Source organism: Pan troglodytes, chromosome 5, assembly GCF_028858775.2.
Source record: "Pan troglodytes isolate AG18354 chromosome 5, NHGRI_mPanTro3-v2.0_pri, whole genome shotgun sequence".
Lineage (NCBI taxonomy): Eukaryota > Metazoa > Chordata > Mammalia > Primates > Hominidae > Pan > Pan troglodytes.
The window spans coordinates 82,419,544-82,436,125 of NC_072403.2; the positions used below are offsets into that span (position 1 = coordinate 82,419,544).

The window sequence follows — 16,582 nt, forward strand, 5'->3', positions numbered from 1 at the left end:
TTATTACCTCCTTTTTAAAACCGTAGGTAACTCCCCTAAGCAGTTAGATGTTTCCTTTGCCTTGCTGTCATACTCCTTTTTCTTTTTTTTGAGATAGGGTCTTGCTCTGTCACCTAGGCTGGAGTGCAGTGGTGTGATCATAGTTCACTATAGCCTTGAACACCTGGGCTCAAGTGACAATCCCACATCAGCCTCTCAAAGTAGCTGGGACTACAGGTGCATGCCACCACACTGGCCTAATTAAAAAAAAAAAAAAAAAATTTGTAGAGACGGGAGTCTTAACTGTGTTGCCCAGGCTGGTCTCAAACTCTTGGCCTCAAGCAGTCTTCTCACCTCTGCCTCCCAAAGTGCTAGGATTACAGATATGAGCCACCACTCCTGGCCCATAGCACTTTCTATGTACCTCTTTTAGCTTATGCTGTTATAACTTTTTCTCAGAAATGGGATTCTACTAAAACAAACATCAATCACCATTAAAGAACAGTGCTTTAAAAAAAAATGAGGAAAAGTTAAACATATAGCTAGAGACATTTCATATTATGTCACTAATCCTTTACTGTTATCAGTAATTGAATAATCTCAACAGCCATAAATGGAAAACTCACCATAAAGTTAGGTCCTTCAATTAAACTGCATAGATTACAAAATGGAAGTCATTTGGCAAGCCTCCATTTTGCTTTCCTCAGATTCAACAGCTTCTATCATTGCCCTTTAATTGTCTTTTTACCTGGTTTAAGAGATAGTGTTAGATTGCTATTTGCTTTGGCCTGCTGAAATAGGCAGTTAAGAGATTATCACATTGTACTGCAATTATTTATTTGAATGTTTCTATCCAAACTAGACTGGGAGCTCTGAAAGTGGGCAGAGTTCTTACTTACGTTCATGTCTTTTAGTTCCCAGTAGTTGAGAGACTTAATAAATTATGGTTGAATGAATAGTCACTTGGTCACAAAGTAAATGAAAGATACCAGTGCTAACTTTTAACCAAAGGAAACGGAAATGCAGATAGTGATAGAAATAAAATATAAATTATCATGATTGAATGTAAGCATTTAGAAGCCTCTAATTATCACAAGTCTTTAAAACTATAGATCTGAATGTTTGTGTTAGCAGATAACTGATAGGCAAAATAAAAATCAAGTCATTTGAACAAGGAAATAGGATATTAAATTAAGAAGTTAGACGAACATTCATTTATTAAATAAATACTTTATGACTGCCTATTATGTGTGAGACCTAAGTGCTCAGTCCTAAATTAAAGCAGTGAAAAAGATCAATGTGGTTTCTGACTTAATGGAGTTGTTATCATCTAGCAAATATTAGAAAACAAAGTTTCAGATTCAAGACAGTAATCTTAGCATACACATTTAGGTCTTTTGTTTCCCAGACCCTTCAGTTTGATAATAACATTAAAGTGTAAAAAGGAATAACAGAACAATATTTCAGTTATTTATTTTTTTAAATTTCTTTCTTTCTTTCTTTTTTTTTTTTTTTTTTTTTTTGAGACAGTCTCACTTTGTCACTCAGGCCGAAGTGGTGCAGTGGTGTGATCTCGGCTCACTGCAACCTCTGTCTTCCCAGTTCAAGCGATTCGCCCATCTCAGACTCCCAAGTAGCTGGGATTATAGGCATGCACCACCACGCCTGGCCAATTTTTTTTTTTTTTTTTTTTTTCAGTAGAGATGGGGTTTCACCATGTTGGCCAGGCTGGTCACAAACTCCTGACCTCAAGTGATCCACCTGCCTTGGCCTCCCAAAGTGCTGGGATTATAGGCATGAGCCACCACACCTGACCTAAAATTTTGTTATCTTGAATAACTGAAATTCTATACCATTGAACAGCAACTCCCCATTTTCCTACCCCCTGTCAACCCATATTCTGCTTTCTGTTTCTATGAGTTTGACTGCTTTATATACCTCATATAAGTGGAGTCATGCAGTATTTGCTTTTTCTGTGACTGGCTTATTTCACTTAGCATAATGTCCTTAAGGTTTTTCCATGTTGTAGCTATGACAGGATTTTCTTTTCTAAGGCTGAATAATATTCTTTAATATGTACATACCACATTTTCTTTATCCATTAATTTGTAGATAGACATTTATGTTTTTTCTACGTCTTGACTATTATAAATAATGCTTCAATGAATGTGAGTGTGCAAACATCTCTTTGACCCTCTTTTATCAGTTCTTCTGGATAAATACCTAGAAGTGAGATGCTGGATTATATAGTAGTTCTATTTTTATTATTTTTATTTTTTGAGACAGGGTCTCGTTCTGTCACCCAGGCTGGAGTGCAGGGGTGCAATCATGGCTCACTGCCCTCGACCTCTTGAGCTTAAGTAGTTCTCCTACGTCAGCCCCATGAGTCACATATGTTTTGTACATATGGAGCCTAACTTTGTTGCCCAGGCTAATCTTGAACTCCTGGACTCAACTGTTCCTCCTGCCTCGGCCTCCTAAAGTGCTGAGATAACAGGTGTGAGCCACACACTGTGTGTGGCCAGTCGTTCTATTTTTAATTTTTTGAGGAACCCCCATAGTATTTTCCACAGCAGCTATACTGTTTCACGTTTTCACCAACAGTACACAAGAGTTTCAGTTTCTCCACATCCATAAGTGCTGATCATGTTCATAATACTAACATGAAGTAAGAAATAAATGAGACAAGGTCCTTGCCTTCGAGAAATCTCCATTTCTTCCTCCTGAAAGGCTCTTCCCTTTTATCTTCATTTGACTAACTCTTTTTCGTGGTGTTTCAACTCAAATGCTATGTTGTCAACAAAGCCTCTCCTGGTTTCACAGCCTAAGTTCACCTCCACATTGTAAGATGTCATAGCACTCTGTCTTCTGTACACTTAGTGTAGATGTAATTTACAGAATTAGGTGAGGTCAGGGAAAATGGTTGGCTTTTTTGTTCAGTCCACTTAGCTGAGAACAATCCATGGCACAAAGCAGCTATATAGTGAATGTGTAACTTTGCATTATGAAATATATTGCACATTTTTTGACGATTACATAACACAGTATTTTATTAAATAATAAAATGAACATCCAGGTACCCAGCCTTTCATTTAAGAAATAGAACATTACTAGTACTGTAAAGTCCTCCTGTATACCCCTCTTGACGTTTGTGTTATTCTTTTGCTTTCTTTATAGTTTTATCATTATGAGTGCATTTTGTCAGTATAACTATATTCCAAGGAAATATCTGGTTGAGTTTGAAAAAAATTGAGTGGCAAGCACAAACCCAGCTGTGTAAGATAACATAAATATCGCTATTATTAAAAGAAGTCTCCCAGAAGAAAAGTTGAACAGAGTCTCTGGGTTATGGTATGCTTCTTTATACCTGAAAGGTTTTAAGACTCCCTTTGGAGATGTTCATGGGCAAGGTCAAGAGTGAATTGTGTAAAACAGAGTTTACCACTTTCAGGGCTTCTGGCAAGATTGTAATGTGATAAAATATTGGATATCTAACATATGGAACAGACTGATTTGCATCTGAACTTAACATTGCCCTCCTCCAACTCTCAGGAGCAGGCCAAAGCAGAAAACTTCAGTGAAGTGAAAATAGTATCATCAGATGATCTAGGCTAGAAACTTCATTAGTACACCTTCAAATAAGCCAAGCACTGAAAAGAAATTTAGCCAAGCTTTTAATCTGTCCTCAGGTTAAAGTTGGTACCCTAGCAGCAGGGATGTTAACATATCTTTTATGGCAGACAAATCCGAACTACATTGGTCACTGTAGATTATCTAAGGAAGAGGATCTGTTTGGGATCTTCCTTCACCATCTTCCTAGGCATTCCCTTTGCATCTCTTCTATGTTGAATCTCTTATTTCCTAACATCTGTTTTTTCTCTTTCTTGGTTTATTCTCTCAGTTTCGTAGAGCCTATAAATAGTTAACTTGTTGAGAAAAGTGGCATGGGAAATACATATTTTGAAGCCTTCAGCATCTAAAAATCTTTTCATTCTACCCTTAACAGTTATTTGGAAGTCCAGCTAAGTATAGAATTCTAGGTTGGAAACCTTTTTTCTTTGGAATCTGGAAAATATTACTCCATTATCTTTTGGTTTGCAGCATTGCTGTTAAGAGTTCCAAAGCCATTCTGATTACTAATCTTATTTTTTTCTCCAAAAAAAAATAAATGACTGATTTTTAATCTTCTATGTGACCTTTTTCCCCTTTCAAGAATCTGGTAGAATATCCTCTTGGTAACTGGGGTTCTGATGGCACATAATGCTGTACCTTGGGTCTTTGAGTACTTCAGTTCTGAGAAATTTCTTAATTTGTTAATAATTATCTCCCATCTGTTTTCTTTGTTCTTTCTTTTTGGAACTTCTTTTGTTTATAAGGTGGATCATCTTTACTGGCTTTCTTAAGTTTTAGTTTTTTCTTCTCCTTTTTCCCATTCTCTTCTTGGCTCTACTATGATATTTCTTCACCTTTATTTTTAACCCTTTTTTGAGCTATTTGCTTTTGTGCTTTCTATCTTTTACTGTCTTATTCTCTCTCCCACTCCCTTTCTCCTTCTTTTCTCCTTTTCTTCTCTCCTTCCCTCTCTCTCATCGCTTCTCTCTTCATTTTAAAATCCAAGTGCTCTTTTGTCTGAGTGTTCCTTTGCTATAACAATGTTTTCCTGTTTCATGAATGTAATATCTTCTCTAAGAACAATATTATTCTTTTTTAAAAAAATTTTTCGTATGTTACTTTTTTTCTCTTTGTTTTAGTCTCTAACTTAAACATGTTAAAAGTGTCCTTCGATATTTGATAGGCCTCAGTTGTCTAAACATGAGTGAAAGGAAGGCTGATGGGAAATTCTGAGAGCCTGCAGGGGACTTGTCTGAGCCTCATTTTAGGGCGATGGTGAGCCATTTGTCTAAGGAATCTTTGAAGTCAGTATTGATAGTTATTTTTCATTGAATTCATTAGATTCCCCATGTCAAGAACTGTGAAGAATCTGAGATTATACTGTATATATCACTGAGAATTCTTCTCTATGGTTTCTCATGTTTCTGAGAAGAGAGAAACATTTTATGAGCAGAGACACTGAAAGCCTTCTGTTTAAAAAGACCATCTTTTTAAGGATATGTGTGCAATGAACAGCTTTGGAAGTTATAGACAGTGTCTCTGTCTAGAACATACAGTACATTTATTTACTTTCCAGTATAATGGACAGTGCAAAAGTTACATAGGTTTTCTTATAGCTACCCTTATAAAAGATAGAGGTTTCCTAAGCTTAGGGTTCCTCAATTGTGACCAAAAACCCACCACATACATGGTATCCACCTGGCCTGCCTCCATGTCACTCCCATGGGACTTGGAAGAGTGAATACAAGGGAAACTAACATGAACAAGAAGCTCATGCTGCTTGCTATGCTGTGCATAATCAAACCTTTTGTCTTTGACCCAAGAGTCTTGTGTCTTCTGCCAACATATATGAAACTGTGGCAGACTAGCTTGTTAGGTTGCAAGTTTGGTAAAATCTAAGATTTTACAGTTCTTGAAATGCCATAGAAGACTCTTGTCTGTCTCCTTCCTAGAGAGTAAGAATCTAGCTGACAGCCTTCTAGGAGCCCAGTAGAGAACAATTCTGGAATCTCTGCACTTAGTATTCAATATGCCTATGCTCGTATATTCATGCTCTCTCAGTTTTGCCAGGTGATTTTTAGTTCAGAGGACTTCTATTCTCTTCAGAGAATAAACTTCCAGACTTCTGCTAGGGTGAAGGAGGGGACAGCGACCTAGTGGCCTGTAGTAGGGGAAAGAACACAGGAATCAGTTTTCTTCTTTGCTGATAGGTTCCCTTCTCAAGAAAGCATTGCCTGGTTTTTCTGTTTAAAATTGCTATCTTTCTTATCCCTCTTTTCCTTTCTTTATTTTTCTCCATAGCACTTAATACTTATAACTTTCAAATGTATTCTATCATTTATTTACTATATTTATTCTCTATCACACCACTCCGTTAGGATGTAAGCTCTATGAGGTCGGAGATTTTTATCTCTTTCATTTAACTCTGTATCCCAAACACCTAGAGAATACCTGATACATAATAAGTATTCAGTAAATATTTGTTGATCGGATGAGTGAATGAATGACTAGGAAGTTGCACATCTGTTGCCTGTTGCTTCTGGTTTGAGAATAAAATTAAGACGAAGTTTATTATATGTAAGTCACTGGTATTTCTTTTTTAAAGCTTAAAATATTGATGTCAGTTGAGGATATAGGCAACTTTCACTGAAATCATTCACAGCAATTTAGAATTACTGATTTTGTATACAACTTCTTATCTGGCATGAGAATTCCTTTAGAGCATTCCTAAAGGCAGCCTTCTTTTTTCTGTCAGATCATTTTTAGTATTGTTGGTAGAACCAGTGGGTTTACTGAAGAATTGGTTGTGAGGCATAGAAAAGAAGAAAGAATAAAGTTCACAGATCTAGTAAGTGGCAGAACCAGGACTAAAACCTAGCCAGTCTGGCTTCACAATCTATGTTCCTAACCACTGCACTATGCTGCTTCTTGATGAGAAAAAAACAGCACCCCCACCCCCTGCAAAAAAAAGAGACAAAAAAGGGGTGGCCCATGAGGTAGGAGTAGAACTAGGAGAGTGTGATGTCCAGAAAGCTACATTTAAGAAGTGTATCAAGAATGAGAGGATGGGCAACATAATGAGACCTCATCTCTACAAAAAATAAAAAATAAACTAGCTTGGCTGAGGTGAGAGGATCGCTTGAGCCCTGGAGGTCAAGACTGCACTGAGCCAAGATAAGTGCCACTGCACTATAGCCTGGGCACAGAGTAAGACTCTGTCTCAAAAAAAAGTAGAAAAAAAAAACAACAACAAAAGAACAAGAATGAGAGAATGCATATTATATGATGGATCATAGTATCTATGTTAGATACTGATTATAAGTCAAGTAAGATGAGGTTTGAGAGTTGACCTTTGGATTTGGCAAAGGAGAAATCATTAGTGGTTTTGATAAGAACAGTTATATGGGCTAAAGTCTGATTGGAGTATGAATTATTGCTGTGTAAAAATTTATCCCACAACTTAGTTTAAAACAGCAAACATTATCTCACAGTTTCTGTGTGTCAGAAATTTAGCTGCATGCCTCTGACTCAGGATCTCTCATTAGGTTATAGTCAATTACTTCTGCTGTATTCACACAAATCCTACTATTACTTCTTTTTTTTTGGAGATGGAGTTTCACCCTGTTGCCCAAGCTGGAGTGCAGTGGCACAATCTCGGCTCACTCTGCAACCTCCGCCTCCCAGGTTCAAGCAGTTCTCCTGCCTCAGCCTCCTAAGTAGCTGGGATTACAGGTGGCCGCCACCACACCCACCTAATTTTTGTATTTTTAGTAGAGACAGGATTTCGCCATGTTGGCCAGGCTGGTTTCAAACTCCTGACCTCAAGTGATCTGCCCGCCTCAGCCTCCCAAAGTGTTGGAATTACAGGCATGAGCCACTGCGCCCAGTCCCTACTATCACTTCTATCACATAGATCAACCCTGGTCCTTTCTAGGAGATTGTGCAATAGTGTGAATACCAGGAAGAGAATCATTGGAGGCCATTTTAGAGGCTGGCTATCACACAGTGAGCTGAAGAGAGAATGGGAGATAAATCAAACACACTAAATAGCAAAGACTTTTGAGTTTTGCCTGAAAAGGGAGCAGAGAAATAGGGAGTTTGTCTAGGTGCATCTGCAGGTAGAACCTATAGTAGAGCTTATAGAACTTCTGATTATTTTCATTTTCTCATGAAATAAGAAACAAATTTATCAGTGAGACTGAAGGCTAGGTTTGAGGAGAGAAAATAATTTATGAAATAGTCATCTAAGAATATGGGGATAAAATGGATTTGGAAAATACGGTATGATTGCTAGGCAGCACTAAAGACCCACTTGAAATTAACGGTCATGAATTTAAAGTATAGCCAGTCAAGATAGCTGTTTATTTTTCTCCAGCCACATTCAGTTTGTGGGTACAAGTGTGGATTGGGCAGAGAGCTGGAGTTGGGATTTATCCAGGTCAATATGACAAAGCAAGGGTAACATATATCGTTAATAGGTTATATGCAAGAGTGTATTATAATGATGGATCATAGGATTTAAGATGGGTAAGGAAAAAAGGAATTAAGAGAAAGTAAGGGGATAATGAAAAGGAGTAGGGTTCATGGAATCTACTCCTAAATGTGGTCAAAGGATTATTGAATTTGTGGTCTTAGAGGGTATGAACTAGAAAGACAGGTGGAAGTATGGGAGGAGAGGTTGATTGAAATTCACATTACAACAAACATTACACATGTTCTCACTTATGAGTGGGAGCTAAATAATGAGAACACATGAATACATCCGGGGGAATGACACACCCTGGGGCCTGTTGGAGGATAGGGGGTGGGAGGAGGGAGAGGATCAGGAAGAATACCTAGTGGATGCTGGGCCTGATAACTGTGGGATGGGATGATCTGTGCAGCAAACCACCATGCACACATTTGCCAGTGTAACAAACCTGCACATCCTGCACATGTACCCTTGAACTTAAAAGTTGGAAATTTAAAAAAAGAAATTCAAATTACAGATGGATTGCAGTCATTGGTAATATAAAAGTCTGGAGAATGATCACAGGAGTGAGGAGCTGAGGAGGGTTAGAGAGCAAGAATGCTTAAAAAGAGGAGAAAAGGAACCCAGGAGATCAAAGATTAGGTTTACCTACATAGCTATTGAGTTCACCAACAGTTATGGCTAGACTAGTTTTTGAAAAAGTGATCTTAAATTAGGAAATAAAGCCTTCAAGAAATGAAGGCTTCCCAGGGTTTATAGAGTACAAAAATGAGCAGGATAGTGAGTGGTACTGTGCTGTCTGATCACAGGAGATTCAAAGCCAGTGGTATAAGTGGTTTTAGGGAGGAGAGACAAAGAATGTCTCAAAGCATCAGTAAGCAACAAAGAAGCTCCAGACCCAGTGGTAGAAGTTATATGGAAGTATTGAGAGAGATGCAGCATCTTCAGGGAAGAGCAATAGAGAAACCTTTGTTTCTTTAGGCAGTGGATTCTCACCTCACGTTACCTGGGTGCTCTCAACAAAATTTACTTTCATTGAGGAGAATTTCTTTCCCTTCTCAGCTCTTTAACATACTCAGAAGTTGAGTTTCTGGTCTGCTTGGTTTCCCTTTAAGTATATGTTTCCCAAAGCATCTCAAACTTAAAGAAAAGTTGCAAGTACGTTATAAAGAACTTTTTTTCCTGAACCATGTAAGAGTAATTTGCCAATATGATTGCTCCATCATCCCAAATATTTTAGTGCATTATTTTTTTCTAAAGAATATTCTCCTGCATAACCCCAATACATCCATCAAAATCAAGAAGCTAACACTGACACGTTACTGTCGTCTTATCCATAGCCCCATTCAAGTTTTGCTGGTTGTCCCAGTAAAGTCCTTTATAGCAAAATGATCCAGTTCCAAATCATATATTGTAATTAATTGTTATGTCTCTTTAGTCTCCTTCATCCTAGAACAGTTCCTCAGTCTCTTCTTGACTTTGATCACCCTGACACTTTTGTGGAGACTACAAACCTATTATTTTTTAGAGTGTTCTTCAGTTTGCATGGGTTTACAATTTCGTCATGATTAGATTCATTTTATGTGTTTTTGACAGGAATATCTCAGAAGTGATGCTTGTTCTTCTTGTTACATCCTATTAGGTGATACGTGGTTTCTATTTGTCCAATTCCTAATAATGTTAACTTGGATCACTTAATTAAGGTGCTCTCTTCCCAGCTTCTCCGCTGTAACATTACTCTTTTTCACTTTGCAATTAATGTCTCTTGTTTCTTAAACTTCAGATTTTTTCATTCACTTATTTATTTATATCAGTATGGACTTACAGATTTCTGTTTACTCAATGGATGTTAATCCATTACTGTCATAATTTATTTTGATGCTCACTTTGTCCCAGATATGGCCGGGGCATTCTCTTCCAGCTAGCTTCTATGCCCTTTTGTTGTGTCCCCACATTCTCTAATCACTTCCTTACCTTCTGGTATAAAAAAGATGGTCCAGATTTGTCTGTGCCCCAGCTTTGGAACCAACCATTTCTACAAAGCCGTGGATCCTTTTAGTGGAGAATAGTACTAAAGACTAACATTTGTGGTTGTGCTACTCCCAGGCCATTTGAGTGAACAAAGATAGTAAGTACATTGTATACACCATACACTTACACATACATATGCAAATTTACATGTCTTTATCTAAATATCTGATGAAAACCATAAGTTCATATCAGTACTCTCAGTTTCAATCCAGTACCATGGGATTCATTCTGTATTTGTGTCTCCTTTCCATATGTGTACATCGTTTCCCTGATAGGTAAGAAAACTGGCTCCCCTTATCCTTTAATATATTTCCTTATTTGATCAGTCCCTTATATGTGCCAGTCTCCTGTCACTGCTTCTTCTCCCACACAGATGGTCTCCTTGAACTAGTTGGGCTTCACCTTATGCAAGGTCACTCCCTTATGTGGACCCCCTCCTTACCCCACTTGACCTCAGTAAGGCCTTGTGCCAGGAGTTCCTTTTCCTCACTTCACTTGGATTCCAGTAGTGTGTCAAGCTGCTGCTGCTGCCCACCGCCTTCTTGACTCCCACCCCCATATGAAGTCTTTTTATCCCTTTCAGATTCCTGCACACCCTGTACCAGGCTGCTCCTCTGTAAAGATGCTCTCTCCATCTAACTTGGGTTCCAACCCCCCAGCCTGAGGTGCCTTCCCTTGTGGTTGCCCTGTTCATCCTGCTTGGGCTCCCAATACCTTACTCAAAGTCACCGCTGCACTTAGATTGCCTCCTCATCCTGCTCAGGTTCTGACACTTTACTCTTGGCTGCCCTCCTCACTCCACACAGGCTTTGACATCAGGCCACCACCCCATGTGGATTTCATATGGGCGTTTGGACCCTGTGCTCCCTGGCCTGCAGAGGCTCCCTGCCTTTGACTGACATCCACCAGCTTATGTGGACATCCTCATGACTCCAGTTGGAGTCTTATATCCCATTTTGAGCTCCAAACCCACCTTGGTCTCTAGTTTCTTTTTCTTTTTCTTTTTTCTTTTTTTCTCTAGTTTCAGTTATTTCTGGAGCACAGGGTAATAAGATCATAACAGCAGGTAGGCTGTTGGAGTGACATCAATGACCCAGAGATAAAAACCAAACTTCAAATGGTAAGGACATAGTCCTCCACAAGACTCCCCTCATGTCAGCCATGAGTTTAGTGGTCTGCAAGCTACCCACAGCTGTGAAGAGCTGGCTACAAATTTGGGGGTTCCCATTATTCCCTCATGTTTGATAATTCAGTAGAACTCACCAAACTCAGCATAGTGCTGTACTTATTATTACAGCTTTATTACAGCAAAAGGATTCAAATCAGAATCTGTATAGGGATGATCTGAGAGGGTCCCAGATGTGAAGCTTCCGTTGTTTTCTCCCCATTAAGTAAGGATGCATTAACTTCCCTCCTCTCGAACATCCAGTATGTGATGATATGCAGAGTATTACCAACCAGGGAAGCTCACTCAAACTTCAATGTTCAGAATTTTTATTGATATTTCCTTATGTAAGCATGACTGACTGAATCATCGCCCATGTCGCTCAGTCTTTAGCTATTCTCCCCTCTCTGGATATTGAGGTTATATCACTAGGCTCAAAGCGCAACTCTCTAATCACATGGCTGGTCTTAGTGATGTGGCCAGCCCCCATCCTGAGTCATCTCTTTAGCATAAACTAGGGGCCACCAAGGATTTAGAGGCTACTTCTCAGAAACTGGAGACAAAGACCAGCCAAATTCTTTATTCCAAGTGTTTAGAGCTGAACTCCTAGCAACCAGTACAAAGGCCAACCAAATTCTTTACTATTCAGCTATGGAAAACTAAATTGCTTTCCTAAATGTGGTATACAGATCAGTTGTTCACTCTAAAATTTCTACTTCGATATTTCCTCATTTACCTTTCAGATTAAGATGTCATGCAGTAATTTTACAATGCTCATAATGTACTTATTTATTTTCTAATCATAGAAATAAGTAAACTTTCAGAAATGTTCCAATACTGCAGTATAAATTGATAATGACACTATAGTAATATAATCAAACATACAGTATTTTAAAGTACAAGTGTTAATTTGCTTGTGTTATATTTTACTTTTATCTGTCAATTACATATCTTATCTGTTTTAGGTATGACTTTAGCCTTTCCAGCCTCAGTTCATGATTCTCTAATTTGCAGTAAAACATTTCAAATTTTGTACAAAAATGAAGAGGTTGTTTTAAATGATGTTATGATCTTCAAAGTAAAAATGCTATTGGATGAAAGAAAGGTAAACATCTCTTAATATTTATTTATGTAAATATTTTTTGTAATGCCTCAAGATGTTATTTCTAACTTTCTATAAAATTTCAAAAAGTATCTCATAGTGTAATTTCTTTTCAGATTGAAGAAACCCTTGAGGAAATGAATTTTCTATTATCCTTGGATCTACACTTCACAGATGGAGATTATTCGTAAGTAGCTAATTAATTAAAAAACCTTTAGGCACTTGTGACTGTTATTTGTTATTATTAGATTGCCCATTTTCCTCTTAAAATTCATCCTATCCCTATCTTGTCTTGAACTACTTGTGTTTTCTGGGGAAACTTCATGAGAATGATTAGGCCAGCTCTATTGTGCCCATGCCGAATCCATGAGCTCCAGATAACAAAACCAGACAAGTTAAAGAAATATGGAACAATTTTTCCTAGCTCCTAGAAATTGCACTGTTAATGTAATACCACTACCGTGAGGCATTTAAATGTAAATGAGCTCTTTTCCACTGTATCACTGGCTAATCTTTCTTGATGGCATCAGTTATGCTTTCTTTAGGTAGGACTTTGTTGATATTCTGAGAGTTATCAAGACTGATGATGTGCACTTGACAGTTGTTCTAGTTCATTAATTTCCAGAGCCCTTGAGGAAGTTTTAGGATTGGCTACCTCCAACTTACCCACATACCTGGACATGCAGTCATATGTTTTAGGAACAAATTTTGCTTGTGTTCATTTAAAACAAGAATCAGAGATTCACTTAACAATTTTATTTATGCAGGGTTTTTTCCCCCATCTCAAATGTAGTTTTAGCAATAATTCTCAAAAATGATATATAAATTCAGACTGCATGTGGGATAAGTAACTAAAAAGTCACATTACTGAAAGGCCTACTTTAGATGTCCTCTTCACTATATGGTAGCTACTGTTCCTCAGTAATACTTGTTCATTACAAAGAATTTTGTAAAGTCTTTTTTTTTCACCAAGTCAGAATTATTTAAGTGGAATAAGCTGAAATGAGTAGGTAGTTCATTACCTGTAGATAGTTAAAATGGATGGATGGAATTTTTTTAAGTATAATTGGATATAATTTTCATGGCATTGTTTCACATTTTTAGTATGTATAAATCTAATGATATACTAAATATCTACAATAAGATATGTTTTACTTTTTAAAATAAGCAGTGGCCTGCTTATTTTTGAGCAGCACTTAATAAAATTTTGTAGAGTAAAAATAATTTGAAATATCCTTTGGGATTTATTATAATAGTATTTGACCTATGTTGTACTGCAGCCTTGTAATAAACAGTATTCTCTATGGGGTAAAATTTTAAGATGAGATTAATTCCTGAAGTATCAAAAAGGATTCATTTTATAGGGATATTAGTGAAAAAATAGTTCATATCATGGACTGATAGAAAACAATAATAGGTGGGATCTGATTATTTTCTCAATTGGTATATTTCATATTGCTTCTAATGCAACTTTGATGCTTTAAAAATTACTCTTATTCGAAAATTTTAAAAAGTAATTAAGTAAATAGTTTTTATAGTTTCAACTACTTTATAATATATTGGCGTTTACTAAATATTTCATACTTACATGCTAAGTGTTCCTTTTTACAGGGCAGATGATCTGAATGCCTTGCAACTAATAAGTAGCCGAACATTGAAGCTGCACTTTAGCCCCCATAGAGGCCTTCATCATCATGTTAATGTTATGTTTGATTACTTCCACCTTTCTGTTGTGTCTGTTACAGTTCATGCATCATTGGTTGCACTACACCAGCCACTAATAAGGTAAATTTGACTAATATTTTTGTATTAAGCCATTCTTACACTGCAATAAAGAAATACCTGAGACTGGTCAATTTATAAATAAAAGAGGTTTAATTGGGTCATGGTTCTTCAGGCTGTACAGGAAGCATGATGCTGGCATCTGCTTAACTTCTGGGGAGGCCTCAGGAAACTTATAATCATGGCAGAAATCAAAGGGGGAGTAGGCATCTCACATGGCCAGAGCAGGGGCAAAAGAGTCAGGAGGAGTTGCTACACACTTTTAAATAACTAGATCTCATGAGAACTCACTCACTATCATGAGGACAGTATCAAGAGGAATGGTACTAAACCATTCATGAGAAATCTGTCCCCCTGATCTAATCACCTCCCACCAGGCCCCATTCCAACATTGAGGATTACAATTCAACATGAGAGCCTTATTAATGTAGCATTTTTTAATTTTTATAGTGAAAGCGTGTACTTTGCTAAAGATAACTGAAATAATAAGGACTTTTAAAATTTATAATAAAATTCAAGAGTATGGGAACATTGGCTTGATAACTTTTTTATTACAGAAATATGAAGCCATCTTTGTCAATCCCAAATAAGTTAACAAAGAAAAAATACCATCTGGAAATAACCACACAACATTGTTTATTCTGTACCTATGTTTTGTGCAATGTTAAACTATAATGACTCTGGAAAAGTATGTGAATTTTTTCTTATTTTTTCTTTGCCTGTTATCCAGATAGGCTAATTTTATCTTCTTAACTGTACATCATACAGTGATACTTGCTTTCCAAGTCATTAACCAATTTTATGAATTTTTACTCAGCCTTTTAAAACTATATCATGTACCATTAGTTCAAAGGTATATAATATTCTGGATCATAATAAATGCATTGAGATAATTATTTTTTTCTGTTCACTTCCATGGGTAGACAGATTTCTTTCATTAAAGTAAAAATACAATGCAAGGTCTTCAGTTTTTACAACATCATCCTTGTAGTATGGGCAGCAGATGGATGCTTCAAATCAGTAAATTATATGAAAGTCTCCAATTTTATTTGATTTCTAAACTATCTACAATTTCTGATGTACATCTGATTCTGACAAATGATATTGGGATGATGCTTAAGGGATATGATGGTAAACTGATTTATCAGAAAACTAAGTAAATCATTTTGCAAAATTACCCTCAGAATTTATGGAAGCCCAACACAATTTAACATATTGACCACAGGTAATAACCTCCTATGGCATATCTTTACATTGTTTTAAAAACTAATTGAAAACGTCTTTCATTCTGTTGCTCTCTCATCTCTTACATGTAGATCACCTTGACCTAGTTCCTTTTAGAGCACCAGGCCAGGAAGACATATATTTCTCCTGATGACTTGTTTTGCCTTCTTTATTCTATAGAAAGATCTGTAACTGGTAGTTTTGCTGTCTTTTTCTTACCTCCTAGGCCTTTGAGAGGTTGTGCTAAGTTATTATAGCTTTTATAAACAGGAAGGTGTTTTTTTATTACATACATAATTTTATTATAAACTTAAAATTTTTTTGGAAGATTTTCTGAAATAGAATGTGTGAATGAAACTTTTCTAACAAAGTGTGTTTTTTGAAATATAACTTTTAAATAATATACAGTATTGCTTTTATATGATTTTGTGTTTGGTTTTAATGCTAAATGTTTATCTGTTTATAAAATGTATTACTCTAGTTTTCTAAATCTCTTCTTTTTGTAGTTTTAAGAAGAACCCCTAATTAAATTGTTTTAACTATTTCTTTTTAAGATTTACCAAGATTATCTTCATAAAACTAGCTGTGTTTCTTTCCGGCAAAATGCACAAACAATTCATAGGAGGTTAGCTCAGGTTATTAATGTTGGTTTTTAAGGCCCTAATTAAACAGAGTAGATATTCACATCACCATCGTAGTGAGTTAAATATGTGCTTCCTCTTGCAATGCAGCAATTTTTGCCACAGACTAATAGGAGAAAGGGGCAGCTCATCTCCTAGAGACCATTTACTGGAAGAAGAAATTTTTGGCTCAGAATCAGCAGCCAGGAGGATTAACTGTTGGCTCTGGTTAGTGACTAGAAAAGAAAACAATATGCCTGTAACAGCTGAGGTTGCTGTTCTTTATCTAGCTGCCATGGGCCCTTATATCTAACACTCTTGCTGCTAGAACTTCACTGTAAAAGCAGCAGCATCTTTACCAGCCTTTCTCTACCTCTAAATGAAAGGTCGGAAAAGGAAAGGCAAGGAAAGGGGAAGGGGAAGCTTTTTGCTGGTAGTGTGCTGATAAAGGGGTCATGTCTAAGGGTAACATTTCCTACTCTATATTCTTCAACAGGTTTTTCCTGAAGTTTTATTATTGGTGGGTTTTTTTATCCTTCAATCATTGAAAATTTTTTAATTTATAACATTATCTTTTAAATTTTCATTTTTATTTA

The 16,582-nt window shown here is 36.8% G+C and overlaps 1 protein-coding gene across 36 annotated transcripts in view; it reads left to right on the plus strand.

The window, feature by feature from the left end:
• FAM135A (family with sequence similarity 135 member A) overlaps positions 1 to 16,582 on the plus strand; it is a 147,553-nt gene that overhangs the window by 49,560 nt on the left and 81,411 nt on the right. For 32 of the 36 annotated variants that reach the window (XR_010158062.1, XM_016955771.4, XM_054686011.2 and 29 more), the window contains 3 exons: positions 12,224 to 12,363; positions 12,477 to 12,547; positions 13,972 to 14,145. Coding sequence is in view for 34 of the 36 variants with exons in the window: in XM_016955771.4 (XP_016811260.1) it covers positions 12,224 to 12,363; positions 12,477 to 12,547; positions 13,972 to 14,145 (385 nt within the window). In the remaining 2 variants the exon portion in view is untranslated. The remainder of the gene's footprint in view (positions 1 to 12,223; positions 12,364 to 12,476; positions 12,548 to 13,971; positions 14,146 to 16,582) is intronic. The other 4 variants (XM_024357261.3, XM_063813163.1, XM_063813172.1 and 1 more) reach the window with 2 other exon arrangements.